This window comes from Osmia bicornis, chromosome 16, assembly GCF_907164935.1.
Source record: "Osmia bicornis bicornis chromosome 16, iOsmBic2.1, whole genome shotgun sequence".
NCBI lineage: Eukaryota > Metazoa > Arthropoda > Insecta > Hymenoptera > Megachilidae > Osmia > Osmia bicornis.
Genome location: NC_060231.1, coordinates 7133138 through 7159478, shown reverse-complemented (window position 1 = coordinate 7159478; position 26341 = coordinate 7133138). Strand labels below are relative to the sequence as shown.

The 26341-nt window shown below is 34.6% G+C and overlaps 7 protein-coding genes across 13 annotated transcripts; 3 read left to right on the top strand and 4 right to left on the bottom strand.

Annotated features, from left to right (window-relative positions):
* Nucleotides 1–533: 533 nt before the first annotated feature.
* Nucleotides 534–1682, top strand: LOC114872264 (MKI67 FHA domain-interacting nucleolar phosphoprotein-like). The gene is made up of 4 exons (XM_029179308.2): nucleotides 534–750; nucleotides 834–1055; nucleotides 1113–1221; nucleotides 1281–1682. The coding sequence occupies exons 1-4, from the start codon at nucleotides 613–615 to the stop codon at nucleotides 1523–1525; spliced, it is 714 nt and encodes a 237-aa protein (XP_029035141.1). The 5' UTR covers nucleotides 534–612; the 3' UTR covers nucleotides 1526–1682.
* LOC114872260 (homeobox protein Hox-A10b) lies at nucleotides 1670–9186 on the bottom strand. 2 transcript variants are annotated; one of them, XM_029179300.2, is made up of 5 exons: nucleotides 9121–9186; nucleotides 3968–4243; nucleotides 3480–3760; nucleotides 1927–2087; nucleotides 1670–1764 (listed from the first exon to the last, which is right to left on the bottom strand). In XM_029179300.2, the coding sequence occupies exons 2-5, from the start codon at nucleotides 4240–4242 to the stop codon at nucleotides 1675–1677; spliced, it is 807 nt and encodes a 268-aa protein (XP_029035133.1). In that variant the 5' UTR covers nucleotide 4243; nucleotides 9121–9186; the 3' UTR covers nucleotides 1670–1674. The 2 variants fall into 2 exon arrangements, with proteins under 2 accessions (XP_029035133.1, XP_029035134.1); XM_029179301.2 differs by lacking the exon at nucleotides 9121–9186 and adding an exon at nucleotides 4472–4643.
* On the top strand, nucleotides 8935–17841 carry LOC114872250 (anosmin-1). The gene is made up of 8 exons (XM_029179285.2): nucleotides 8935–9283; nucleotides 12010–12134; nucleotides 13351–13543; nucleotides 13668–13994; nucleotides 16478–16674; nucleotides 16957–17101; nucleotides 17205–17422; nucleotides 17605–17841. Exons 1-8 carry the CDS (start codon nucleotides 8935–8937, stop codon nucleotides 17839–17841), a joined length of 1791 nt encoding a protein of 596 aa, XP_029035118.2.
* On the bottom strand, nucleotides 9188–16014 carry LOC114872255. Of its 4 annotated transcripts, XM_029179291.2 has the most exons (7): nucleotides 15643–16011; nucleotides 15475–15538; nucleotides 15236–15392; nucleotides 14900–14999; nucleotides 14731–14835; nucleotides 14404–14559; nucleotides 14012–14322 (listed from the first exon to the last, which is right to left on the bottom strand). In XM_029179291.2, the coding sequence occupies exons 1-7, from the start codon at nucleotides 16009–16011 to the stop codon at nucleotides 14272–14274; spliced, it is 1002 nt and encodes a 333-aa protein (XP_029035124.2). In that variant the 3' UTR covers nucleotides 14012–14271. The 4 variants fall into 4 exon arrangements, with proteins under 4 accessions (XP_029035122.2, XP_029035123.2, XP_029035124.2 ...); XM_029179289.2 differs by lacking the exon at nucleotides 14012–14322 and adding exons at nucleotides 9188–9276; nucleotides 9356–9372 and having other exon boundaries at nucleotides 15236–16011; XM_029179290.2 differs by lacking the exon at nucleotides 14012–14322 and adding an exon at nucleotides 9204–9276 and having other exon boundaries at nucleotides 15236–16011.
* A 526-nt stretch (nucleotides 17842–18367) lies between the features above and the next one.
* LOC114872252 lies at nucleotides 18368–20160 on the bottom strand. Its single transcript, XM_029179287.2, has 5 exons — nucleotides 19330–20160; nucleotides 19020–19119; nucleotides 18851–18955; nucleotides 18524–18679; nucleotides 18368–18442 (listed from the first exon to the last, which is right to left on the bottom strand). Exons 1-5 carry the CDS (start codon nucleotides 20103–20105, stop codon nucleotides 18392–18394), a joined length of 1188 nt encoding a protein of 395 aa, XP_029035120.2. The 5' UTR covers nucleotides 20106–20160; the 3' UTR covers nucleotides 18368–18391.
* A 218-nt stretch (nucleotides 20161–20378) lies between these two features.
* Nucleotides 20379–21327, top strand: LOC114872275. The gene is made up of 3 exons (XM_029179329.2): nucleotides 20379–20483; nucleotides 20529–20777; nucleotides 21091–21327. The coding sequence occupies exons 1-3, from the start codon at nucleotides 20379–20381 to the stop codon at nucleotides 21325–21327; spliced, it is 591 nt and encodes a 196-aa protein (XP_029035162.1).
* A 94-nt stretch (nucleotides 21328–21421) lies between these two features.
* LOC114872257 (carbonic anhydrase 1) lies at nucleotides 21422–26051 on the bottom strand. 3 transcript variants are annotated; one of them, XM_029179295.2, is made up of 6 exons: nucleotides 23572–24804; nucleotides 23334–23381; nucleotides 23019–23174; nucleotides 22516–22739; nucleotides 22096–22329; nucleotides 21422–21858 (listed from the first exon to the last, which is right to left on the bottom strand). In XM_029179295.2, the coding sequence occupies exons 1-6, from the start codon at nucleotides 23684–23686 to the stop codon at nucleotides 21670–21672; spliced, it is 966 nt and encodes a 321-aa protein (XP_029035128.2). In that variant the 5' UTR covers nucleotides 23687–24804; the 3' UTR covers nucleotides 21422–21669. The 3 variants fall into 3 exon arrangements, with proteins under 3 accessions (XP_029035128.2, XP_029035129.2, XP_029035130.2); XM_029179296.2 differs by lacking the exon at nucleotides 23572–24804 and adding an exon at nucleotides 25947–26051 and having other exon boundaries at nucleotides 21647–21858; XM_029179297.2 differs by lacking the exon at nucleotides 23572–24804 and adding an exon at nucleotides 24951–25136 and having other exon boundaries at nucleotides 21647–21858.
* Nucleotides 26052–26341: the final 290 nt, after the last annotated feature.

Below are 26341 nucleotides of genomic sequence, written 5' to 3'. Positions count from 1 at the left end.
TCGTTGGATTTGTTCCCCGTATAGATATAGAGAAATTGCAGGTGATTTGATAGGATGGTAACAGCTGAAGTACGAAGGTACTAAGGTACCAAAGTACCCAAGTACTAAAATACAGAGTACCAAGTACTGAGACGCCTGAGTATTAAATTACAGAGTAGCTTGAATTCTATTTCTCAATACTTATTGCTTATTTCTTATTATTTATTACTCACTAATGCCGGGTCAATACTTATTGCTTCCTACTGTTTATTCACCACTTCAAGCTGTGTCCTCGGAAACATAGTTCTGGGAAGGAAGATAGGAGGATAGGGCGTCTACCCTTAAACACAGGGTAGTTAAAATTGGGTCAAATACATTCATATATCTATATTAAAATGGATAGGAAAACAGGAACGTGGGAGACATTACGTACTGGTATTACGAATAATGTCTCTAATGACTGCCGGAAGTATCGCCGGAATTAACAAATACCGCAAGAAACCGACGGATCGTACATATATTGCCATCTACTGGCAGTCCAATTATACTACATACATAACTCTTCCTGACTCTTCCAAACTAACCTTTCATATTTATCATGTGTTTTTGAATGGTGTAATAAATTTGTACAAAATGAAGATTAAAAAACGGTCCAATGCAATTAGAATTCCACCGATTAAAAAAGCTATAAAAGTTATACGTAAATCATCAGATGGAGAAGAGGAATCAACAGTATCTAAAGCGATACAGAATGTTAAAAAAGTTTTTGAGGTTGGTCGATAAACCTAACCTAACTCGTACACTACTATATTTTGATATACAATCTTAAATGAAATTTATATTTTTGATTATAGAAGAGGAATGCGGAAAAACCGAAGCTGCTCTCAAGTCGAAAAATAATCAAGAAACGAAAGGTATTTGTACCTGTAAAGGAGAAAACAGTTCGTGAAAGGAAAATTACAAGAGGAATCGTATACCTGGGTCATATACCGCATGGTTTCTACGAAGAACAAATGACAGAGTATTTCAAACAATTTGGACAAGTAACCAGAGTACGAGTTACTCGGTCGAGAAATGTAAGTGTATTTTTTAAACATCATGTACCTGTATAATAATTAATGTGTATTTTTCAGACTGGCAGAAGCCGTGGTTATGGGTATGTGGAATTCATGCTTCCAGATGTTGCAAAGATAGCTGCTGAAACAATGAATAATTACCTTATGTGTGGCAGATTATTAAAAGGTATTATATAAAATAATGTTGCTTCAAACAAGTCTGTTAATTGTTTTAATACTTTTCAGCTACATACATACCACCTGAGAAACAGCACATTCGCTATTTTGCTGGTAAACCATGGACAGAGGAGACTTATCCTAAACTAAGAAATAGATCTAGTGTAACTGAAATAAGGAACAAAGATATTGACCACAGAAAACATTCAAGTTTTGTACAAAGCACAAAGGATAAATTATCTAACTTAGAAAGAAAATTGAAAGGGAAAGGTTTTGATCTAAAATTTACACCAGTGGATGATACAAAGTCGTAATTAATGTATAAATTTTAGTATTACGTTTTTTATTAAGCAAGAACTGAAGAAGTAAATGTATTTAATTACTACTAGCTGTATGGTTTTATGCAATACCCTATTTACAGTTACATTTTTATAAAATAATAAAAATTGAAGAAAGCTATGTATCAAGAAACATTGAGCTTTTCTGATCCATTTCCTAATCCAGCTTTGGTCCTCTTCCACTTCATTCGCCTATTTTGAAACCACACCTTGACCTATCGAAATATAAAATATTCTGTAATTAACATGAATTATAGTTGCAATGTCATTATTTGCCATGATGTATCCTGTTGTAAAAATATTAAGAAAAATAAAATTTTGTTACAAATACATATACGTGTCAATTTCAATTCATAAACAACAGTAATTTTTCGTACCTGCCGTTCTGTTAGATCCAATGCAACTGCAATTTCATAACGACGTAAACGCGTAAGATAGTTGCTGTGTGCGAATTCACATTCAAGATGTCGGACTTGTTGCTTTGTAAACGCTGTTCTTTCCTTACGAGGCTTATCACCGACCAATCTTTTACTCGTCTCTGAAACATAAAATTTTCAAGACGTTAGTAAGTGTTCTGTGTGTATTTGAATATAGTTCAGACTTTTCTTGAATAAGAAGAAGGGTAGTGGGACGATCCCACCGCCATCATAGGAAGAACCTAATATGAAACCTCCTGTATTCGCAAATTTTATTTTAATAAAAGGAAGCATCCTTTTATTCTCTACAAAAAACTATTAAGACACTTGGGCTGAAAATTGACTAATTCAAAAGATATCTTAGGGAGAGACAGGGAGAGCCCAGTGGTCTCTCCCTAAGATATCTTTTAAACTAATCGATTTTTGACCCAGGTGCCTTAATCCTTTTTGTAGAGAATTAAAAAACGCTTCCATTGATATATAACAAGATACATAATTCCATTAAAAAAAATTAGAATTGAAGATCTTAATAAAATTAAATTACCATAATTGTAAATTCTAATGAACTTAAGTTTTCTTGACTGAGGATGCTACTAACTGGACTGCATTACAAATTAGGCACATATAATAGAATTAATATATTTTTTAAAAATATTCTCAAATTTTCTAAAACTGAAATACCTAAGCAACAATTAAAATATTTCTGCTGTTTGATTTATAATATATTTTCAAATATTTAGTTGGTCGCTTTAGACATCTGTCCACCCTACTTATTATGTATACCGACTTCTTGCACTCTAGCACTTTAAGGAACAACGCGGTGAGATTTTAAACCGGTGTCAGCTTTTTATTCGCAGACCGGCGGTCAGATGAAAATGGTCGAGCATTCGATGCGTCATTGCCAAGCAGTATCCGCGTCGGTTAATAAACGTGCCGCTCGCATAATGTAGGTTGCTCGAGTCACAGGATCATCTGCGATGATGTATAAAACGTGGTTGGATCGGTAGTGGAGCCCTTAGCCTTGCTTCCGTGCCGCTATCTCATCTCCGCTTGCAGACTGACGTCAATTAAGTCAGCTGCTTTTTCACACAATTTTAATGTCCACTTCTTTTTTTTTTAATTGAAATTTTGAGAAACAAAGAAATTCTCATTTGGATTATATAACTCATAGCAAAGTCATCATCTATTTTGTACCAGAGAATACGAAATGGGAATAATGCAGTTATGCACTTGATAAACATTTAGACTACACTGGCTCTGTTATAGCCACATTGGCGACGGTGAAGACATAAACGGATCCATTACAATTACCGACGTAACAGCATGCAAAAATTATCTATTTGAAATTATACAAAAATTCATAAATTTTAAAGAAATGATCAAGGACTTTCATCTGCTTAAAATTCTGTTAATGGGGTGCGTTATCGAAACAAAAAATTATTTTGTTATTAGAATGATTTTAACTAATTCTAGTTAGCCATATTACTTAGTTGGGTTAAAAAAGATTGACATACCATGTTCTCTTTCCATGGAACACGCTTCTTTTTCGAAGGAATCGTTTATTGGATCCTGCCAAGAACAACACTTAATTTCGTTTTCACTTTTTCCTTCAGCATCTTGGAAAGATGGAATTTCCCAAGCACGAAACACTGTGGTAGTCGTCGTGGTAATTTGACGATCTTGAGTCTTTTCGCAAATGAAATTCAGAGACTGCTCGGACGAATCGAAGTCCATTTTATCCGTTGATCGTTCGATTATATTACATTCGCCATTTTGGTGCGAACACTGCTCCAATCTTGTTATTAAAAGAAGAGATATAAGTTAAACGAAAGAGTTTCATATACTAAACGAATAATTTTCAGGAGAACAGTGTAAAATTTAGAAAACGAAATTCGAGGGTTAAATAATTATTGCACAGTAAATAAAAATATAGTTTCTGTTGTTATGTAAAAATAATAATCACAATATAAAGGGTTTCACCCTTTAAATTTTATTATTATACCTGTATATTTTATAGTTTCGATTACTGTCGCCATACTGAAAGTTTCCCGTGCAAGATGGTGTCAAATTAGGTTCATTCAAAGGGTTGATCAGCGGTGTAGAATTGCAAGAATTTGAAAAATTATTCCAAGGACATTTAAGATTCCACGAGGAGTCCCAGTTTCCAGCAAAATAAGAATTTTGATGCGAAGGTAATATCGAGGAGGTTGGCGAAGTTCCCAAAATATTTTCAGATGATCGTTGATTCGATGATTCTACGTCTTCGAACCAAGACATCCTAGAATAAGAAAAATTTGTTAGTATCTTCAAGTATCAAAATGTTGCAAGATACTTTGATAAAAAATGTAGGAAGTTAATCAAAGAATAGGAAGAGAAGGTTCTTTCATAATTCATAATATTCATAGACACAGATTTAATAACTTTAATCTGAATATTAATATCGAGAACCTATTAAAATTTGAATTTAAATAACCAGGAATTTAATTACATTCAACTCCCTCCTTACCTGATTATTCATAAATTTAATCCTGAACACTGTTACTAAAAATGTCCAAAAATATTATTATATAAATACTCGGACCTCGCTGTTGAAAGGTTAACAACTAATATTTTTAATTAACGATTAATATTCGGAATTACAGTTTGTAGGTGTAAAAACTGTTTTGCACCTACACCTTTATTACCAATAATTACATTACATGACTAATAATACACTATCACGCACTTCTTGTGAATAGCCTTAGCGGTAACTTAGAAATGTCAAACAGGCACATATGATCGTACCGCGATGAACTGGAGGAAGCGTTGGATAGATGCGGTTGGAGAACACAAGATCTTGGAGTTGGAGTAGGGCTGGAAGGACTGACAAATGTTCTCGTAAATTCTCCTAGGTTTAACCAATCCGAGCTGATCTGGATCTACATGAAAGAAATGAGTGGTTAGTGTTTGCGAAGCATGGTTTACTTTGGGCGGGAGCCATTTTTTTATACCATTGCTCATGGCTCCTAAACTTTACTTTTTTAAAAAATGGTACTCCTACAATACGCAAATGATGGCAACTCTAAAAATAAATAAAAATTATAGAATAATTCTATTTTGAAAAAAGAAAAGAAAAACATAATTCCTTGGAATCTTCTGTATAAATCAAAATACAAAAATTATTAATATTTATGGCCTAATGTCAACATTTTTTGTGCCCTAAGTATTTTATAAAAATGTTCATATTTATCATAAGACGATGGTTTATATTCCACCCCCTCTATTGATTCATCCCTAGTCATTAGAATTTCATTACACCTCAGCCATTACCTTGTCAATACTTATATATAAATCAATCCAAGTGCCAGCTAAGAAAACACTGAGGAAAAAATGGCGACCGTGAAAATGAACGTCGATGTTGCTCCTGTTTCTCAAGTCGAGGATCCTCTTCCCGGGGGTCGTTCATTAATCATCAGCATTGTTTAGTTTCTTCTTTCGCGTCATTTGTATCGGGTCAGGGGAGGAGCTGGTCGGTTTGTGCACCTCGAGCCTCCACTTGACAGGAAATGGAGTTCCGTGAAACATGAGAGAGTGCTGAACGCTGGTGCCAGGCTGTCTACGAGGACGGGACCGACGTTAAAATAATCCCTCTTTCCCTATGGTGGTCTGAAACCTCCCTCCATTCCTTGTTTTCGTTACTTGACACCCTTGCAAGTGCAGCTTAATCATTTGCGAGTGATCAGTCACGGTACGTGTCATCCTACCTAGAAGATGCTACTTTTAGATATTAAGAAAAGCATTTTGAATTAACAATTTAAAATTAGGTTAATTATAATTAAACTTTCTATAAAAAATCTTCATTTTGAAAAAAAGGACACAGCAACAAATGAATTTTAATTACGTCTTTCCCATGTTCATCATCACCTTGCAATACTCACGACTTTATATTCCATGATAGAGTTCCCATAAGAAGGTTCGGTTATGACAGAGTGAACTTCTGTTCGATATAAATCCGTAGTTATCGCCTGGATTTCTCATTAACCACGAAGAATTCTCATGCGATGTTACTGGGTCGAAACTGAGACATCGACACCCACATCAAGTATACACAGTGTCCCTTAATTACAATTATTGATAATAATTGTGAAATTAAAAAAAAAAATTAAATAATTTGTATTTTTTGCAAATGTAAGCATTGTTAATATAAAACATAAAATAAATTTTCAAAAATCTTCTTTACAAATTCAATATTTTATTGCATAAGAAAAACCAAAGCTATCCGTTATTATTTTTTATTGCAAAAATCATGAAGTTAATAAAAAATATGTCACACCCCTTTTTGAATTTTCTTTTCTCAACAATATGGCAGAGCTGGAGCTGCCTCAAAATGGCTCTCCCTGAGAGGGCACCCTAATCGTGAGGCAGGTGCAGTTACGCCATTTCATTAATCATTTCATTTTCCTTATATTGAACAAACATCCTATAAAAAAATTACGTTATAAAACGTAGGCATAAAATAACAGAGGAAAAGAAGAAACCTAAAATGAGAGGTTGCGCAACGAAGATTGCACGTATCTCTATCCAGAATCTAATAGGAAGCATTTATCTTAGTCTCTTTTGTTTGCTTACATATTTAATAATATAACATAAACTATGTTGTAATTATTTTCATCGTTAATTTATTCCAGGATCCAGAGTCCTGGCGTGGTACGTCGAAAGCCGTTTACCACGTTATCGTACGTTATGTCGTTATTATGTGTAGTTAAAGCTTATATACAATATCATCAGGTGTATGATTATCCCGTAGACAGAAGTACAAGCGATTATCGTACGTTGTCTGTCATTACGTTTCGACGTTCAATTAAGTCTCGACAGTCAATCGTTATTTAGTCCGAAATACAAGCCTGGGAACAGTTAATTAACGTCTTTATCGTGTAACAGCTTTCTTTTCGCGGAAAGTGTTATTAAAGTAATTGGTTGAATGGTCAGTTTGCAGTGTTCCATCGCATAAACATACGATACCTTAAATAAAAAGAACAAAGAGCATTATACCTCCTTTGTTTCATGTCAGAATTATCAGGTTGTTGCATATCAAATGACAGATTTCGAAAGGGTAGAAAGACTAACCCGATTTGATGAGACGCAAAAACATATAAAAATGATTATGCGGTAACCTAATATTTTAATTGTGAACCTGTTTCGGCTTGTTTCGAATACTTTTTCGGTATCTGTGTATATATTGTTCGTAGAACGGTCGAGTCATCGTGAGGAAGGAGTAAAGTTCCTCGATAGAAACAAGGACCCGGCATAATGAACCATACCGAGTTTCGTGTGGTCCGCGAATGTTGCTAAGTAAGGGATTGATTCACGGGCAGTTATAATACCGCCAAACCAAAGCCCTAATAGATTCAGGTCAATGCCACTACCGTTCTTCGAAGTCGTTCATTATGTGAGAAGAGAAGGCCCCGTTCTCATGCCACACAGGTTGCAATACCTGCGTGGCAGGCCTCCTCGAAGGATTCGCAACGAACGCGTAGATACAATACATTCATCGACCCTCGACAACTATTCGGGCCATCTTTTATTATTTATTATTTATTCACCTTTGATGTTCTATACAAGGTGTAACTTGAAAATTGTATTAGATAGAGGAAAATTAAATGGTGTCGAATGGAGCGTCGATGATGTATTTGTTATTACCGGAAGGGGGGGAGTTTCAAAGATTTCGAGATCAATTTTATTTTTTAAAATGGAAAAATTAAATTGAAGAAATGGTTTTAATTAAGAAAAAATACCAGGACTTAATGATTATGGTATCTATGTACAAGGCTCCTCAGGGTCTTTCTAGGACTACTTTTAAAAATGTTTCTTTATTTTAATTAAGCGATAATTGAATAAAGTTATAAAATCGACAGAAATAAAATCGAGTTACCGCCGTGATGTGTACAGATACAAGCATAAATAGAAATAGTGATTCAGACAAGAATAACCATAGACTGATTCAGAATGTTCAAAATTAACTTCCTTGGAAATAAGTCAATACTTATTTTGGACCATTAAAAAGGAAATATATTGATCGCTGGAAAAGAGAAATAAGCATGATACTTTTCTGTGACAACTTAATAAGTTAATTAAAGCTAACCTGTTAAATTGATCAAAATGACAGGTTTCAGGTTTCATATTTTAAATTTTCATTTTCAATTTAAAAGTTAGCGTGCATCGAACGCCGGTAGTTCTACTGTTAATTTAATCAGTAGGATCCAGTAAAATCAAGGGTAACAAGATTATAAAGAAAATGAAGCACAACGCGGTATGATTATGGCGTACCTGCTGTCAACCCGGTTTAATAGGTGGTAATTAATGTTTTTAGCAGTTTTCTGGATTAATATTTATGACAAACAATTTGTATATTTTAATAGAATTAACAAAGAGACATTGAATTCTTTCTGACTGAAATATCAATGAATAATTTCTTTATATAAAACAAAAATCAATCACTAGCACAATTTGCATAATTATTAGAACTGTGTGTATTAATTGGCATATAATAATTTTACTTTAATTTAACAAGTTAAAAAAAAAATATTAAGAAAACCAATATTTAACAAATATAATAAAATAAAGAAATTTAATAACCCTGAGTAACCCTTTTTTTCTACTAAACTATCAATTACCCTTTTATAACAATTAAGTAAGAAAATTGAAACTTCCTGTAATTAATATTTAATTACACCAATGAAAATGATGGACCGTTCCGAAACAGGAATACTAATGATGTATTCGGTGCAAGATTGTTACAGCTTATCCTGTAGTATAGTAATTAAAGTGATTCAATGTTCGGTCAATCGATCGATCAAAGTTGGCCGAAATTCTGTGGAAAGCAATAAGAAGTAAACGAAGGAAATCAGAAGAGACATCGAGCCTGAAGGAAGGAGGCTGGTATCCACCAGTGGCAGGACCCTTTCCGAAGTTAATGATTCGATCATTGCGATGGGTGGTAGCAGGGTGGTGGAAACGAATGGCGTGGGTCGGCGTAGTAGGAGAAGTGCCAGGGAAGCAAGAGAGGAAAGTATAAGCCCGATCTCAGTTCGAACGGTTCGCCGCGATCGGCTTCGTCTCTGGTTTAGTTGCTTCGTTGCACGGCACGATCGCACACGAAGAGATCCTTCCGCTTACTTTGTCAAGACGTTCCGTCCGATGGGATACGGCCGCTTCCGGCGCTGCTTGCCGCCTCTTCTAACATACGGAAGTCCTTCGCCACCCCCGATGACTCTACCCGTTGGCTCCTGTTACACCGTGAAATCACGCGTTCATCGCTCGTTGCCAGCAGTCCTAAAAAGTATGTATACACGCTCTGTACAAGAAGCAAAAGGTAAATGATCGTGGCCATAAAAAGTGAAATTTTTAATACCTGTGTAAGTCCACTTTCTGAAAAAATTAACATATACTTTAACACGATCTTTTTATTTATGAATAATTTATCATTTTTTTTAGTTAGTAATGCCATTGGACACTTTTGAAAATGTTTAAGAATTAATTTTAGGAGGAATATAATAATATAAAACTTGAAATTATAATTTCAAAATACTTAATATTAGAAATGTTCAGATCGTATAGTGTTACAATTCTCTAAAATATCTTTGAGGGTGAAATCATCCCTCAAATCTTTTTCTTATTCTTTTTTCAATCACAGATACTATTGTTACCCTGATTATTTTTCACATCCTTGTAAGCAAGTTATTAACAATAATATAAATTTTAAATATTTTCATTTTGTTTTATTTTCAATTTTTTACTTTTTAGAACCTTCTTCTTTCGTATGTAAATTTGGTTGAAAATTAATGTGTTATTAAGAAATAAATTCTTAGTTCTTAGTCACTTTGGTTGACCGGTATTAACATGCCACTTTAATTTCAATCAGCTCTTTTTGTTTTCGATAAAGGTATGCTTTCCGGTTTATGTGAAAGCAGGTTTCAATTCTTGCAATTGGAAAGTTTGCAATTTTCTTGTTTTCATTAGATGTTTATTAGATTCTATAAATTCCGATGAACATCTCGTAAAAACAATTATGGTTAATCTTATGAGTATGAGGGACGTATATCCTGCCCATTGGAATTTATAGAACATTTATTCCTTTTTGTTGGGGCATATATTTATATATTATTGATGGGTACAATTGTTTAATTTTTAATTATTATTAATAAGCTATCTTTTGATAATGACTCAACCCTCGAATGGCGGACCACGGAGAAAGCCCCAGTTTTAATATAATTTTGCTTTTCATATTTTCATTTTTTATATAGTTTCAACGAAAGTAACAATTATCATTATTGTTATACAACATTATTGAAGATCGAATTATCACGAAATGAATCTTTTTTTGATAGAATGATACATATGCAATTTAAAGGATGATGTGCAGTTACATTGTAATAAATGGAAGAACAAGTTTCAGATGGCCAATAGCCTGCTGTGAATACAAAACACATTGTCATCGATATTAATTTGTAGCTGATGCTTCAATATCATCTTCTTGTTCAGTATCAATGTTTAATAATCATCAATACCTTTTAAGACTACATGAGTCATCGATGGCCCATGATATTGATCAGCAGCACAACCTCAAAGGGTTAAGCCACCCTGACCATTTAAAAAAATACTATATTTTAGTATCGAAGTTTAGAGTAGATTTCCAACAAAGCATTAAAAAGGAAAAAAAGAAAGATGCTTTAAAGTATATCCGTGAAATATCGAAGTAACGGGAAACGATCATAAGGAGGTACATAAAACAGAAGCATTTCAGAAGCACCGGGAATCCATTTAATTTCTTATCGTCGTGCCATTACAAACCACGGTAAAGGCCACACGATAATTGAACCGGTTTTTGTAAAATACCTCTTGCCTACTTCCTCAGCGAATTTCACTGATTGAAGGTCCTTGTGTTGCTCAAACGAATTCATTAAGGTGCTCGATAGTCAGGTTGAAAAATTAAGACATTTATAAATATGACGAATTCAACATTTTGATTATAAATTGGATAATATTGATGCAATTATTTAAATAAAAGAGATATTGAGAGTTACTGTAGGAGAACTGTGATGCAGTCGAAAGTTATTTATCGGTCCAACGAGACATTTCGTGTAAACAGAGCAATGTTTCGACTTGGACAACTCAGATTTCGCCACTAAACACGCACCAAGTGCAACGTGAGTGAAGCAAAAGCCACGAAGAGAAGTTTAGCGTGTTAATCACGCATATCGTTCGACGACTACGTGATCAGGGACCGGGTTACCACGAACGTATGGCATTTTCGCCACATGTGGCCTGCTACTACCGTGAAACCATAGAGATCTCACTAATTTATGCGTCTGATCTGTGTTACACAGGTTCTCAGTGGATTTCAATATGTGTTAAAGGTTAATTACTCTTGGTCTGGTGACACTGTTGCATTTAAAACAGTTACGTCAGTGTTTCTCAACTAACCCCCTCCCCCAATGGGGTCACACAACACTTCAAGGGTGGTACAGCCCAAAAATCAATCAAAAAAATCCATTTTGTAATTTTAAAATAATAAATGCAATTTTTAATGTTTATTTCTTGGTTTCTTTTTCCCTCAGACAACTATGATTCATGGGGGGTATAGAAAGATGTGAAACTTGAAAGGGGCCCACAAATCATGAAAAGTTGAGAATCTATGGGGTACATGTATTTGCTTGCTAAAGATTCTTTGAAAACTACCTTTTAATAAATACAGTTGCAACAAGCTCATTATCTATTTTGCTTCTAAGTAGAAAAAATGTTTCAATTTTTTGAAAAGTATTTAAAATATTTTTATTTTCTTCAATATCTATTTCTAATATCCTTCTCTGTTTTGTATCTTTATATTTTACAATGTACTTACAAAGTTGATAATGGTAATAACTGCACACTTCCCTTTTATTTTATTATCATTACTTTTCTTAGTGAACGGTAACATAATCCGTTTTAAAGTCATGGCGTTTTGTTCTCCCGGAGGTTTAAATTTGTACCACAGTGTCATTCAATATCGCCATGTGTTTTTTACAGAATGGTGGCTTTGGTGGTTACTTTTGCCAGGATGTCTTGCCTCGTGGACAAAGTACATTGAAGAATACGATTCCATCAGAGTAGCTAGATGCGACGCTTATTGCGGTAGTAATTATCCAGAAAAAGTAAGTACAACTAATAACATTGTATTACACGTTAGAATATTTTTAAAATTCAGAAAATGAAAATAATATGAAATACAAGATTAAATTAAAATTGGGGCTTTATCCAAAGTTTACTATTCTTAATTTTAAATACTTTAATGTCTAATATTCCTTATTTTATATTCTTCCTTTGTTCAATAACGAAGTTGGAAGAACCAATTAGAACGGATGAATTGATATATTTGCATTTTGTCCTGTCACGTTTGCTAATGTAAAAGAAATAAATGTTGTACAAGTTGTTTTTTGGTTGCATGGTGGGAAGATATGTTGCATAAATTTGATCGCAATCTCAGTCTCTTCATCATTTCGCTGTCGGCGAAACATTGTCGACTCGTGTACGAGTAGCACGCAAGAACATCGTAAAATCGAGTGCAATATTAAATGAAGTGCGTTGTTGAGCACTTCCAGTCGCAGAAACGGACACGCGAGTGTACTGTGAAAAAGCAAGACCAAATGCTCCGACTATCGCCAATTGGCTGCTAACTATATTCGAAGAAACGTATCTTGAATAAACTTTAATTTCAATTCTAATTTCAATAAAATGTTAGGCCAGCAAAAAGCTCCGCCATCTTATCATTTTCATAAATTTGGTTAAAATATAAAATCGATAAACCGAGCTTCGAAGAAAAACTTTCAGAGTTCATTTGAACGGTTTTAGAAAATGAAGAAAAAAAGATATATTGGACAGAGATGGTGATCTGATCGAAATGCAAAGCTTGTAAGATCGACAGATTTACGGAGTAAGAGAGCCACCCTACTTTGGCCCCTGAGGAAATCCTCCTTTAGCCTGCTGGCGTATATTCTGCCGCCCCGCTGCTGCAATGGGGGTATACATCATTCGAACGGTCGAAGGAACTGGTTTGCTTACTTATTGGCCTACTTTTTACGAGCAATGTAACTACAATGTAGCTCTACCCTCGTGATCGCATCGTTCAGGCCATTGACCAGCTATAATATAGTACGATAAATGTATCGCCGATGGCACCTCTAATTATCCTTCGCACCCCTTTGCCTCCGACTAATAAGGACAACTTCCTAAATTGCACTGCTGATATTCAAATGAACTTTGTACGGTGGTTTATGAAACTTGCTGTATTGGTAGTACCATTAACTGGTTTCCCTGAAAATTCTTCAATTGTGCCGACCAAGATATCACTTGTTCTTTACTCTGTTTCAGTGCATGGAGAATTGCTTGGCATCCAATTACACGAAACCTGGTTACTGCCCTGATAAGGCGTCCATGTCACTCTTCGAAGCTGTTTGCTTAGTGGCATGCACCGACGATTCCCGTTGTCCAGACCTAGCAAAATGCTGCAGACACGATTGCGGTGTCACTTGTATGCACCCCCTTGGCTTAGACAATAGAACTGGTGTGTGCGGAATTGTTCACCATTTCTGATTTTAACCCTCTAAGTTTATTTTGCCTCAATTCTTTAATTGATTGAAATATTGACAAATTCATATCAACAATAATTTATAAATTATTCTTCCCAGATCTACCTCCAATTCCAGAGAATCTCCAAATCAGACAGCAAAAGAACAACTTGGTTCTTTTAACTTGGCACAACTCTAAAGGACAATGCCTTAATTCATCTTTAGATAAGAATATTAGGTACTTGGTGGAAGAACGACATCTACTTGGACCAAGGTATCTGGAATCTAGATTGAGTTCCTGGACGGTTCGGCACGTTTCGACAAAGTCCCATGCAACCCTTCGTGAACGATTGAAAACTGGACATTGGTATCAATTTCGTATAGCGGCTATTAATGAAAATGGATCACGGGGGTATTCTCAACCATCGAGGCCTTTCAAAACTAGAGGTAAGTTATAATGATTTCCATAATTGAATCAGTGATTAGATAGTGATTGGACATATGGCCACTGTTGGGAACACATATGGCACCCTAAAGTTAGGATTCCATTAGAGATAGAGGGCGCCACTAGTAGATCTACGCTTAGGTTAGGTTAGGTTTTATAGATAATGTTTTTCCATAAAGAGCATTATTTAATAAAATTCTGAAGTAATATTTACTTGTAAATATACATCACTATATTTCAATTGAAACACAGTTTCATTGCTATTAGGCCGTTCTAACCTCACCTTGCTTTTAAGAACAATAAACACATCGAGTATGCTTGATTCAGAATCTAAAATGTTCGGTCAATTAATTACATAACGCGTGAAATGAATACGTGTAACTGTTATGTATAAACCAGTTTCAGTCTTACCGACATGAAGGATGGTAAGGTTAGGTCAATGCTTCGTACACTGGACAATTTGCATTCTAATTTGCTGCCGAAAGTCATAATGGCTGTTGCGCGCAGTAAGGAGGTGTCATAAACGCACCATTTTTCATAGAATGCATCGTCAGCGACTGCTATACTCTAATTAAGAAAAAAAAGTAATTATCGATATTAAGTTCCCCTATTAGTCGCCTCTTACGACAGGCAGGGATTACCGTGGCCGTATTCTGATCCCCGAGCCACGGGGATTATGATCACTGCGATAAGAATATTTCTAAGAAAAATTTGGCTAGATTGTCGAAGACACCTTACCGCTTCGAATAATTCTTGAATCGAGAAGCACAACATGTACAGTTGAATCAATGCACCAATTGAGTACGACATGATCAGATATTTTTCCATTTCTGTCGCAGAAGCCTGAAAATATAATGCTTTATAAACAGAGCTTGTAACTGGAAAAAGTAAAATATATTATATGTACCATTACGAACATAATGCTTAGGAAAGAGAACCGAAAAACATTGTTTATATAAAGAACTCCGATGTTAGGTGCTAGGACCTTCTTCAGTATGGTAGCCATTCTACAATAATTGTACAAGTACCACCATAATTTCAATCATCGAAAAAATTATGAGAGATAAATTGTTCATAAATTACAGATTGTTCATCATTTTTAGAATTAATACTGTTAGGGGAATTAAATTATTTCACCGATTGACGTCTTATGATGGCATCCGTCCTGAACGTATTAAGTCAACAATACTGTTCCAGATCTAACAGGAATAACTCAAAATTTCAATTCACAAACCATATTTACTTAATTATACTTTCGTAATGACAAGTCAGCATCCTCATCTCCTGCTTAACATTCTGCTCCTCCTTCCAAGGCACGCTCTGCCAAACATCTTCCTCCACATTTTTTAGGTTATGTCGAAGAATCATTGCGAATCTGATCCTCAGATACTTATACTGTGCTGTCATCAACCGAACCAAGTGTATCATATAAAGATCGAGACTAACTTTTTTAGCAATGGCGTACGTGCTACCCATACACACCAACATTCCACCTGCTAAGAACACGTTGATCGAAAATGGCTCTGCAGAAAATACAGCAGGCACCCTATAATCCACGTAATAGAATTCTTTCCGGGTCATTTTAACGAACTGCAGAAGTATCCAAATATTAACAGAACCGATACTGCCAATAGTGTACATCTTCAATACCTTCTGCAATGGATTCACTGTTTCCATTGTGATGGTTCTTAGCATCTCATCGCCTTCCTTCAAGGTTTCATTCAGTTGTTCGATTAATTGTCGTAGAAGGTTTTTACGACTGTTCATATAAACACTTAGTGTAATGGCTTCCACTGTGACCGCCATTGCTACAGTGCTATCCTTCAAAGAGTTCTCTGTAGGCACGTAGTGGATCCCGAGAATGCAGGCTGTTAAGTATGACAGCTGTATCATCCACACTATCACCCAATAGATCTTCAAATTAATGGGTAGATTTGTTTTCTTGCTGGTTACTGGTAACATGTTCCCAGAGATTATGTTCATGAATGCGTTTAGGCGACTTAGAGTTAAAAAATTCATGCTTTTCAGGCAGAATTTGATAAAAGTTAAAAATTAAAAATTTTCAATTTCTATGATAATTAATTATTTTATAAAATAAATATAATTTCAATTTAATGATAATTAATTTTATCATGTAAGATACACTTTGTTTATTGAAAAGAATTTAATAAATTCTTTAAGTCAGAGACGGATTGTCAAGAAGTACTGCTTATCGCTCCACAACCATCTGATTGTCAATTTCTTATTTCCACTGGCAGCACCATAGTCTGTTGCATTAAAGATATGCATCAATTTAAACTTTCCTTTCAGTATAATTATTGGTCAGTGCGGTCGCAGTTTGATATATGGTCCTTTAATCATAGTTCTCCAATCAAAACAGCTGTAGAGGTAGCAAATTATCTTGAAAATCGAAATAATTACGGAGAATTATAGAATCATTTGATATTCCGTTTGAAGAGGAATTTCAAGCATTTACCATTTCCAGAACCAAGGAACCCTAAAGAACCGCAGAATTTAACTTTGTCCGATGCAAGGTTGGTCGGTGGAAAACTGCGAATTACTCTCAGATGGGTTAAGCCAGCCTCGGACGTGCCGATAACATTCTACAAAGTATTTTGGAGCCGCCTTGTACACGGTCCGACCAACGATTCCATTCTCGTTTATCACAGGACGGTCCTGAAGGTTTGTTTCATCCTTAGAATGTTAAAAATTCACTTTTTTTCTGAAATTGATATAAAGTATTTGAAAATAATTTAATTTTTAACGCTCGTGAGGTGTATAAGTAATTTTAGAAAAATTGTACACTTCGGGGCAACGAGGTCATTTTTGGTTAAGCGAAGGGAAGGAGCCTCCCGCCATATGCCTTTGGTCTTATGAATAAATTAGGGCAGTTAGGGGGACATTTCCTCCTCTATACTTGTAAATATAATTTCTAATAAATTTTCCTAATGATTACCCTTTCAGGACAAGACTTGCTACGAACTGAAGAACTTGGAACTGAAGTGTCAGTACTTTCTTCAGGTCCAAGCGGTCGCCCTGTACGGAAGTCGTCGATTGACATCGCGAAAAGCGTCGAAAGTCTTCAACAGCACCGACTACATGGCATACGGTAAGATGAAACTCGAGCCCACTGTTCTTCGATCTGCTACTCTGATATCTCTGCCAAGCTTAATGATCAGGATAACAAACGAAGAAGTGCCCTTTCATTGAAGCCAACGTGGGGAGACGTTCTCGCAGGTGTGAGCGATATCAAACCGGCCTTCATGTGCGACGTATGACCTGCCACTGCGAAGAGGTCAAGGTACGTCTGGTTTGGCCAACGAACCGTGATGTTAAGGCATACAACGTATCCTGGAGGGAGGAGTCCTGTTCGTCCTTGCAGGAAAACCATGCAGCCCATCGGAAGAAGGCTTCGTGGAAAGTTGTCCAGGTATCGTTGAATTTTGAAATGTTTTTAAATTTATTTTTAGTCTCCATTTTATTCTCCCCCTCTGACCATCTTTTTTGAAACGCCCTGTACAAAGCGCGGGAAAAATAAACCTCGGTACAGGCAGCACTAGTAGTGATTAGAAGATATAAAAGGACATCTTTAATTTGTTATTTTCCCTATAGACACCACATTTGGACATATGGCGACTTCGAAGCGAGTGTACGTACAACGTGAACGTACGGAACATCTTCGACGACGAAAGCAGTGACAAACATGGCACCAGCATCGAGTTCTTTGCTACCGGCTGTCAGAAAGAGTATGATCAGAAGGAGAAGAAATATTCGAAGGATAAAATAACACAGTGTAAGAATAAATCGTTGAGAAGTAAACGGTATTTTACTGGTCTATCACTGATATAAGGTGAGTATGTGAAGATGCGTTCAGGTGCTTGAAGTGCAAATGTACAGGTCGACTCAAAAAAAGATGTACCTCGTAAAAACTGTAATAAAAAAGTAAAATGCAATCTTAGTTTATTTTTAAAGTACAAAGTGATTCAAAATTGGTGGTCTGATCTTTAGATTTAAAATTTAAGCAATTAAATCAACAGCTGAACAGTACTTACTGTTCGTCTTACATAAAGTAGATCTACGTTGTCCTTTGAAATTTCTGAACTATTCATTTTCGAACACACTGTATTTGAGTCACTTCATTCAATAAACACAACCAGACTGATCACAATTGTACTCAATTAAATATTTCTATTATTTTGAGTGCAACAGTTTACATAATAATAAACTGAGACAAGTCAAGAGTAAATTAGATGGGAGGGTGGATGCTGCAGAATATATAGATAATATTTTTCCATAAAGAGCATTATTTAATAAAATTTTGAAGTAATATTTACTTGTAAATATACATCACTATATTTCAATTGAAACACAGTTTCATTGTTATTAGACCGTTCTAACCTCACCTTGCTTTTAAGAACAATAAACAGACCGAGTATGCTTGATTCAGAATCTAAAATGTTCGGTCAATTAATTACATAACGCGTGAAATGAATACGTGTAACTGTTATGTATAAACCAGTTTCAGTCTTACCGACATGAAGGATGGTAAGGTTAGGTCAATGCTTCGTACACTGGACAATTTGCATTCTATTTTGCTGCCGAGAGTCATAATGGCTGTTGCGCGTATTAAGGAGATGTCATAAACGCACCATTTCTCATAGAATGCATCGTCAGCCACTGCTATACTCTAATTAAGAAAAAAAATTAATTATCGATATTAAATTCCCCTATTAGTCGCCTCTTACGACAGGCAGGGGTTACCGTGGCCGTATTCTGATCCCCGAGCCACAGGGATTATGATTACTGCGATAAGACTATTTCTAAGAAAAATTTGGCTAGATTGTCGAAGACACCTTACCGCTTCGAATAATTCTTGAATCGAGAAGCACAACATGTACAGTTGAATCAATGCAGCAATTGAGTACGATATGATCAGATATTTTTCCATTTCTGTCGCAGAAGTCTAAAAATATAATTCTTTATAAACAGAGTTTGTAACTGGAAAAAGTAAAATATATTATATGTACCATTACGAACATAATGCTTAGGAAAGACAACCGAAAAACATTGTTGATATAAAGAACTCCGATGTTAGGTGCTAGGACCTTCTTCAGTATGGTAGCCATTCTACAATAATTGTACAAGTACCACCATAAATTCTATTGTTAATAAATTACAGATTGTTCATCATTTTTAGAGTTAATACTGTTAGGGGACTTAAATTATTTCACCGATTGACGTCTTATGATGGCATCCGTCCTGAACGTATTAAGTCAACAATACTGTTCCAGATCTAACAGGAATAACTCAAAATTTCAATTCACAAACCATATTTACTTAATTATACTTTCGTGACGATAAGTCAGCATCCTCATCTCCTGCTTAACCTTCTGCTCCTCCATCCAAGACACGCTCTGCCAAACATTTTCCTCCACATTTTCTAGGTTATGTCGAAGAATCATTGCGAATCTGATCCTCAGATACTTATATTGTGCTGTCATCAACCGAATCAAGTGTATCATATAAAGATCGAGACTAACTTTTTTAGCAGTGGCGTACGTGATACCCATACACACCAACATTCCACCTGCTAAGAATACGTTGATCGAAAATGGCTCTGCAGAAAATACAGCAGGCACCCTATAATCCACGTAATAGAATTCTTTTCGGGTCATTTTAACGAACTGCAGAAGTACCCAAATATTAACAGAACCGATGAGACCAATAGCGTACATCTTCAATACCTTCTGCAATGGCTTCACAGTTTCCATTGTGATGGTTCTTAGCATCTCATCGCCTTCCTTCAAGGTATCATTCAGTTGCTCGATTAATTGTCGTAGAAGGTTTTTACGACTGTTCATATAAACACTTAGTGTAATGGCTTCCACTGTGACCGCCATTGCTACAGTGCTATCCTTCAGAGAGTTCTCTGCCGGCACGTAGTGGATCCCGAGAATGCAGGCTGTTAAGTATGACAGCTGTATCATCCACACTATCACCCAATAGATCTTCAAATTAATGGGTAGATTTGTTTTCTTGCTGGTTACTGGTAACATGTTCCCAGAGATTATGTTCATGAATTCGTTTAGGCGACTTAGAGTTAAAAAATTCATGCTTTTCAGGTAGAGTTTGATAAAAGTTAAAAATTAATAATTTTCAATTTCTATGATAATTAATTATTTTATAAAATAAATTTAATTTGAATTTATTTAATTTAATGACAATTAATTTTATCATGTAAGATACACTTTGTTTATTTAAAAGAATTTAATAAATTTTTTAAGTCAGAGACGGATTGTCAAGAAGTACTGCTTATCGCTCCACAACCATCTGTTTGTCAATTTCTTATTTCCACTGGCAGCACCATAGTCTGTTGCATTAAAGATATGCATCAATTCAAACTTTCCTTTCAGTATAATTATTTGTCAGTGCGGTTGCAGTTTGATATATGGTCCTTTAATCATAGTTCTACAATCAAAACAGCTGTAGAGGTAGCAAATTATCTTGAAAATCGAAATAATTACGGAGAATTATAGAATCATTTGATATTCCGTTTGAAGAAGAATTTCAAGCGTTTACCATTTCCAGAACCAAGGAACCCTAAAGAACCGCAGAATTTAACTTTGTCCGATGCAAGATTGGTCGGTGGAAAATTGCGAATTACTCTCAGATGGGTTAAGCCAACCTCGGACGTGCCGATAACATTCTACAAAGTATTTTGGAGCCGCCTTGTACACGGTCCGACCAACGATTCCATTCTCGTTTATCACAGGACGGTCCTGAAGGTTTGTTTCATCCTTAGAATGTTAAAAATTCACTTTTTTTCTGAAATTGATATAAAATATTTGAAAATAGTTTAATTTTTAACACTCCTGAGGTATATAAGTAATTTTCGAAAAATTGTACACTTCGGGGCAACGAGGTCTTTTTTGGTTAAGCGAAGGGAAGGAGCCTCCCGCCATATGCCTTTGGTCTTATGAATAAATTAGAGCAATTAGGGGGACATTTCCTCCTCCATACTTCTTTTTAATATCTTATTGTTATTATAATTTTTAATAAATATAAAAGGACATCTTTAATTTGTTATTTTCTCTATAGACACCGCATTTGGACATATGGCGACTCCGAAGCGAGTGTACGTACAACGTGAACGTACGGAACATCTTCGACGACGAAAGCAGTGACAAACATGGCACCAGCATCGAGTTCTTTGCTACCGGCTGTCAGAAGGAGTATGATCAGAAGGAGAAGAAATATTCAAAGGATAAAATAATACAGTGTAAGAATAAATCGTTGAGAAGTAAACGGTATTTTACTGGTCTATCACTGATATAAGGTGAGTATGCGAAGATGCGTTCAGGTGCTTGAAGTGGAAATGTACAGGTCAACTCAAAAAAAGATGTACCTCGTAAAAACTGTAATAAAAAAGTAAAATGCAATCTTAGTTTATTTTTAAAGTACAAAGTGATTCAAAATTGGTGGTTTGATCGTTAGATTTAAAATTTAAGCAATTAAATCAACAGCTGAACAGTACTTACTGTTCGTCTTACATAAAGTAGATCTACGGTGTCCTTTGAAATTTCTGAACTATTCATTTTCGAACACCCTATATTTGAGTCACTTCATTCAATAAACACAACCAGACTGATCACAATTATACTCAATTAAATATTTCTATTATTTTGAGTGCAACAGTTTACATAATAATAAACTGAGACAGGTCAAGAGTAAATTAGATGGGAGGGTGGATGCTGCAGAATACCCCTCCAGATGATGGTACACTGTCCTCTCTTCAAGGGGTTGAGTTGGTCTATAATTGAAGCTTAACGTGCCATTTTCCGTTCCAACATTCTTAAAAACATTTAACTATAAAAAAAATTAAACAAACATTTTACAACCCTTTTGTAAGTAACTACACTCGCGATCAAATCTAGCTTCCCTAAGGAAAATGGCGATATAGAGGAAGCAGGAATTCCCTAAATCTTAATTTTGGCAATATTAATGTTAAAAGTGATTTTTAATATTAAATTCATAATGAAAGTGAATTCTTATGAAAATCTAAAATGAAATTCTTTCAAAAAATTGCTTTATTGTGAAATTTACCTGTGGCTCTGAGATCGATAGTTTCTCAGATAAAATAAACCACATTACAGATTCCTGACATCCTGGAGTGGTTAAGGAGCCATCATAATGATAATAAGTAGTGTGGTCCTTTGGTAAGAACAAGAAGGGTATTACTTTAGTTCCCTTTAATTCTGTGGTTTTGCCCACACCTTTTGAAACTAATTCCGTCGCTTTTATAATTGGCATTATGTCCATATTGTCTTCGTTGCTCAACTGAAATGAAATATACTTCGTTATGGTAAGGAGAGCCTGCAGGTGTGCAGGCAATTAAAAGGTGACACTTTGATTAATTATGAATATACAAGGTGTTCCAATTTAAATGGTCCACCCTGAATAATAAAATTTGTTTGGCACCATTTCTGTGGCAGATGTTTTTTTTTAAAGAAATAATTGACATACCTCGAATAAAGTAGCAACCACAGCAATACCCTTATCATATTGTGCTGCCATACTAGTATTGTTATACTTATTGCTATAGTGCACAAAATGTAGCTCTAAGACATCACGATTCTCGTCTATAGTGTGCTCAGCAGGCCAATGAAAATGCATTTGTTCCAAAATGTACGAGTTTGGAAGGTTTGCTCCTTCCAAATGAATAGGTGCACCATCCAATTGTATTTTTACTATAATACAAATCAAAGAGAAAAAAATGTTTCTAAAAAAATCATGTGGTATGAGGCACTTGAAACTAAAGGGATGCAAGTGACATTTTTTGACATTTTCTAAAATTTGTTTAAAAATTAATACTGCAAATGAAAACACCCATCCTGTAGACCCTTTCAGCCCTGGGGCCAAGAAATCTTATTTCGGTCCTGCGTAGACCTACCCTCATATACCCACTCAGTTTCTAATAAGAAATTTCCACTTTTCTAATTAATAATATTTGCTTTTTTTTCACATACCAGAATGACCATTATTGGTGACCTCCACAGAAAATGCAAAACTGTATCTTATAAATTTCAGTTTACCGAGATCCGTTTTTACAGCATCTTCAGTGACAACGTTAATTGGCGATTGTTTCTTTCCTATCGTGCATAACCCTGGCCAATGTTCTGGACCTTAAAAAACACAGAAACTTAATAATAAATTTGGCTATAATATTTAGTGTCATTTTTGTTAATACACGTTGACTGTCACATCATCCATATGTGGATGGTACTTAAATTTCCATAGGAATCCATTACCCATATGGGGTAACAATACCAACAAATGATTACCATGTTCACCCGAATAAGTCCAGTCAGCTCCAGTTGCTGTATATAAACCTGAAACGAAATGAGTCTTTTAATTAAAAATTCTGTTTAAATGAAATCATAAAAATAATTCTTCGTACCACATCATTCTTGTGGGTGGGAAAATTCCAGAAGGAAAATATTGCAATCGAATTCGTCACATTACAAACGAGACTGATCAATTATTAATAAATTTTAATCATTGTTAAATTTATATAGTTACGTTTGAATGGTGGGCAACTATGAAACGTGATTTCTTCGATACGCAAACGAAAGTCCGGAAACCAATGATTGAGTAAATGGAACAAACTATTAGCGTACCACATCCTACTGTACATCGAATTGTACGAGGCAAAGGGTAGTAATCATACTATAATTATAGTACTCTTAACCAAAAGAAGCCTACATGGCAATGTACTTGAGCCTTGTAGGGCAATTGTGAAAAAATGTGCACTATGTAAACATGATAAGAAGATAAGAAAATATAGAAATAGGAAGTGCAATGGATATAAATGAATACAGAAAAATTGTTAGCGAAATCTACGACCTGTTGCAACTATATAAATGCAATCTTTTTATCTTATTATTTATTGGATCTTTCTTTATAATTTGAATGAATCATCATATGAACTCATACATTTTTATCATGAAATTTGATTAAATATAATTTCCCCAGAGAAAACAGCGATATAGAGAATGCAGAAATCCTCAAAATCTTTATTTTCACGAAAAGAAACAAAATTCGTAAAAATTTTCACAATGGTTTGATAAATTTTTAATTGTTATAATCGAGCATCAAAAGAGTGCCGTTGCTTTTAAATTGCCGCCGGCCGATGAACAATTCCGACGAAATTTAATGAGCACAATGCACTCTTCCGGTTATTAAGCAAGGTTTGTTGTTAATCTATATTTCTCATGAATTTCGGCACATTGTTAACAGAGTTATTTACAAAAAAATGCGATGACAAATTCAAAGGATAAACAATTAATTCTTATATTGGAAGGTTTCGAAACGTGATTGATACGATTTGATAAGATAAATATACCGCAAAATAACACTCGTGTCACGTCAATTTGAAGTTTCAAGTTTGATTAAAATGACTAGTGAAATCTTTAGAAGAACCATTAACCCTCGAATGAAGGACCTGGGTCAATCATTACCCAAACTTATAAAATGTATTCAAGGATATTAATGTAAAGTTAAATATGTAATTTTTAAACGAAAGAGTTTTATTTAGAAGAGTAAAATTTAAAAAATGAAAGTAATATGAAAGGATATTAAAATTGGGGTTCTCCCCATGGTCCGTCATCGGAGGGTTAATTTTCAAATGGATGAGTTGGAGAACTTGAATTATATGCAAAAAGAAAAATTCTTCTATCTCCCTATAGCATAACATTTTCTACCTATTCTATTATTCTTTATATATTAAAATTTGGAAGATCCATTGTATTACTTATGATACATTTATTAAAATTCTTATCCTTTTTTAAAAAAACATTTTTTTAATCCCTTTCATTATTATATTAGAAATGAAAATGATTGAACGGTAATGAAATGATTTGAATTAGTTCGATTCTAAAAAATTTTGCTTCCTTCCTTACCTATGACAGTAACGACAATTATGCATGAACTCTTCATTGTTAAAATGCTACCTGGAACTGTCAGTGCTTAGGATGACCCGATGACACGTACGTGATGACGATGGACATACAACTGATGTACGTGTCGTTAATCTATCTGGATAGCCTCGAGATTACACGAGGCCCTACTACAACGAGATTTACTTTATGCATCGTGTACACCATTGTGGTGGTTACTGTACGTGCGCGAGCGCGCCCATCAATTAACCCCCCATCTGCATTAAAAATAAATCAAATATCAGACTGCAAATTTCGTATTATTAGATTATTCCATAATGAATGTCAATTTCCAAAGATAAATGATTCCATTATAAGAAGTACAAAAATTTTCAAAATCATTATTTTTTCATTAACATGGGATCTTGATTATTTAGAATGTTAATTCCTATAGTTTTTTAAGTGTAATGTGACTCTGTAAAAAAGAAATATTAGTGCAAATTATGTTCAGTCTGACGCCCTCTTTATTGACCATCACCACTTTCTGCAACTTTTAAAATGAACATTGATATTTTCTTTTATTTTTTCCCCCGAAAAAATGTCTGAAGATACACGTCTTTTTTCAACCTTCTAATCAAGTACAACCCCTTAATAAAACTGACAAAATTGAATAAAATATTGAAATATTAATTGAAAAAATTATATGTTGTAGAACATAAACAAAATATTTCATCACTTACATACCAAGAATATCGATTCTTTTGTTTTAATAATGAGAGGACAAATAACAAAAATAAAAAGGGAAGAATGCACAAAATTCAAAAGCACAAATTTGAACACAAAACAAACTCCTTCTCTTAAAAATCACAATAATTAATAAATTTGTAAAACTTTCAACTTCGATTATTATTAAATCGGCAACTAAATTCACATCCTTTATTTTCTTCACATAAAATTATTTATTAAAATTCAAAATAGATGAAAAATTGGAACTTTAATTGTCAATATAATAAAATTTACCTGAATAAAAGAATGTTAATAAAAAAATGAAATATTGCAAGCCCATCCTAAAGATCGGTTTTGACTGATACAACGTAGACGACAACTTGCAGTGAACTGACCTTCCTCAGAAATTTCTCAGGAACATCGGGTTTGCCCGATGCTGCTGTTGAATTAATAGACGCTGCTTTTACTATCTATTCATTGGTGCAAATATAGAAGTAGAATATAGAATATAGAAGTAGACCAACTTGAACAATGACATGTTACCTAATCAAATTTTGAGATTCACCAGTCATTGATTCTTGTGCTAGTAACAAAACAAAAAACATGATTTCATAATTAATATTTAAATATCCAAAAGGATCTTCAAATACTCAAATAATCCTGTTAATAAAATTAAAATCTAAAATATA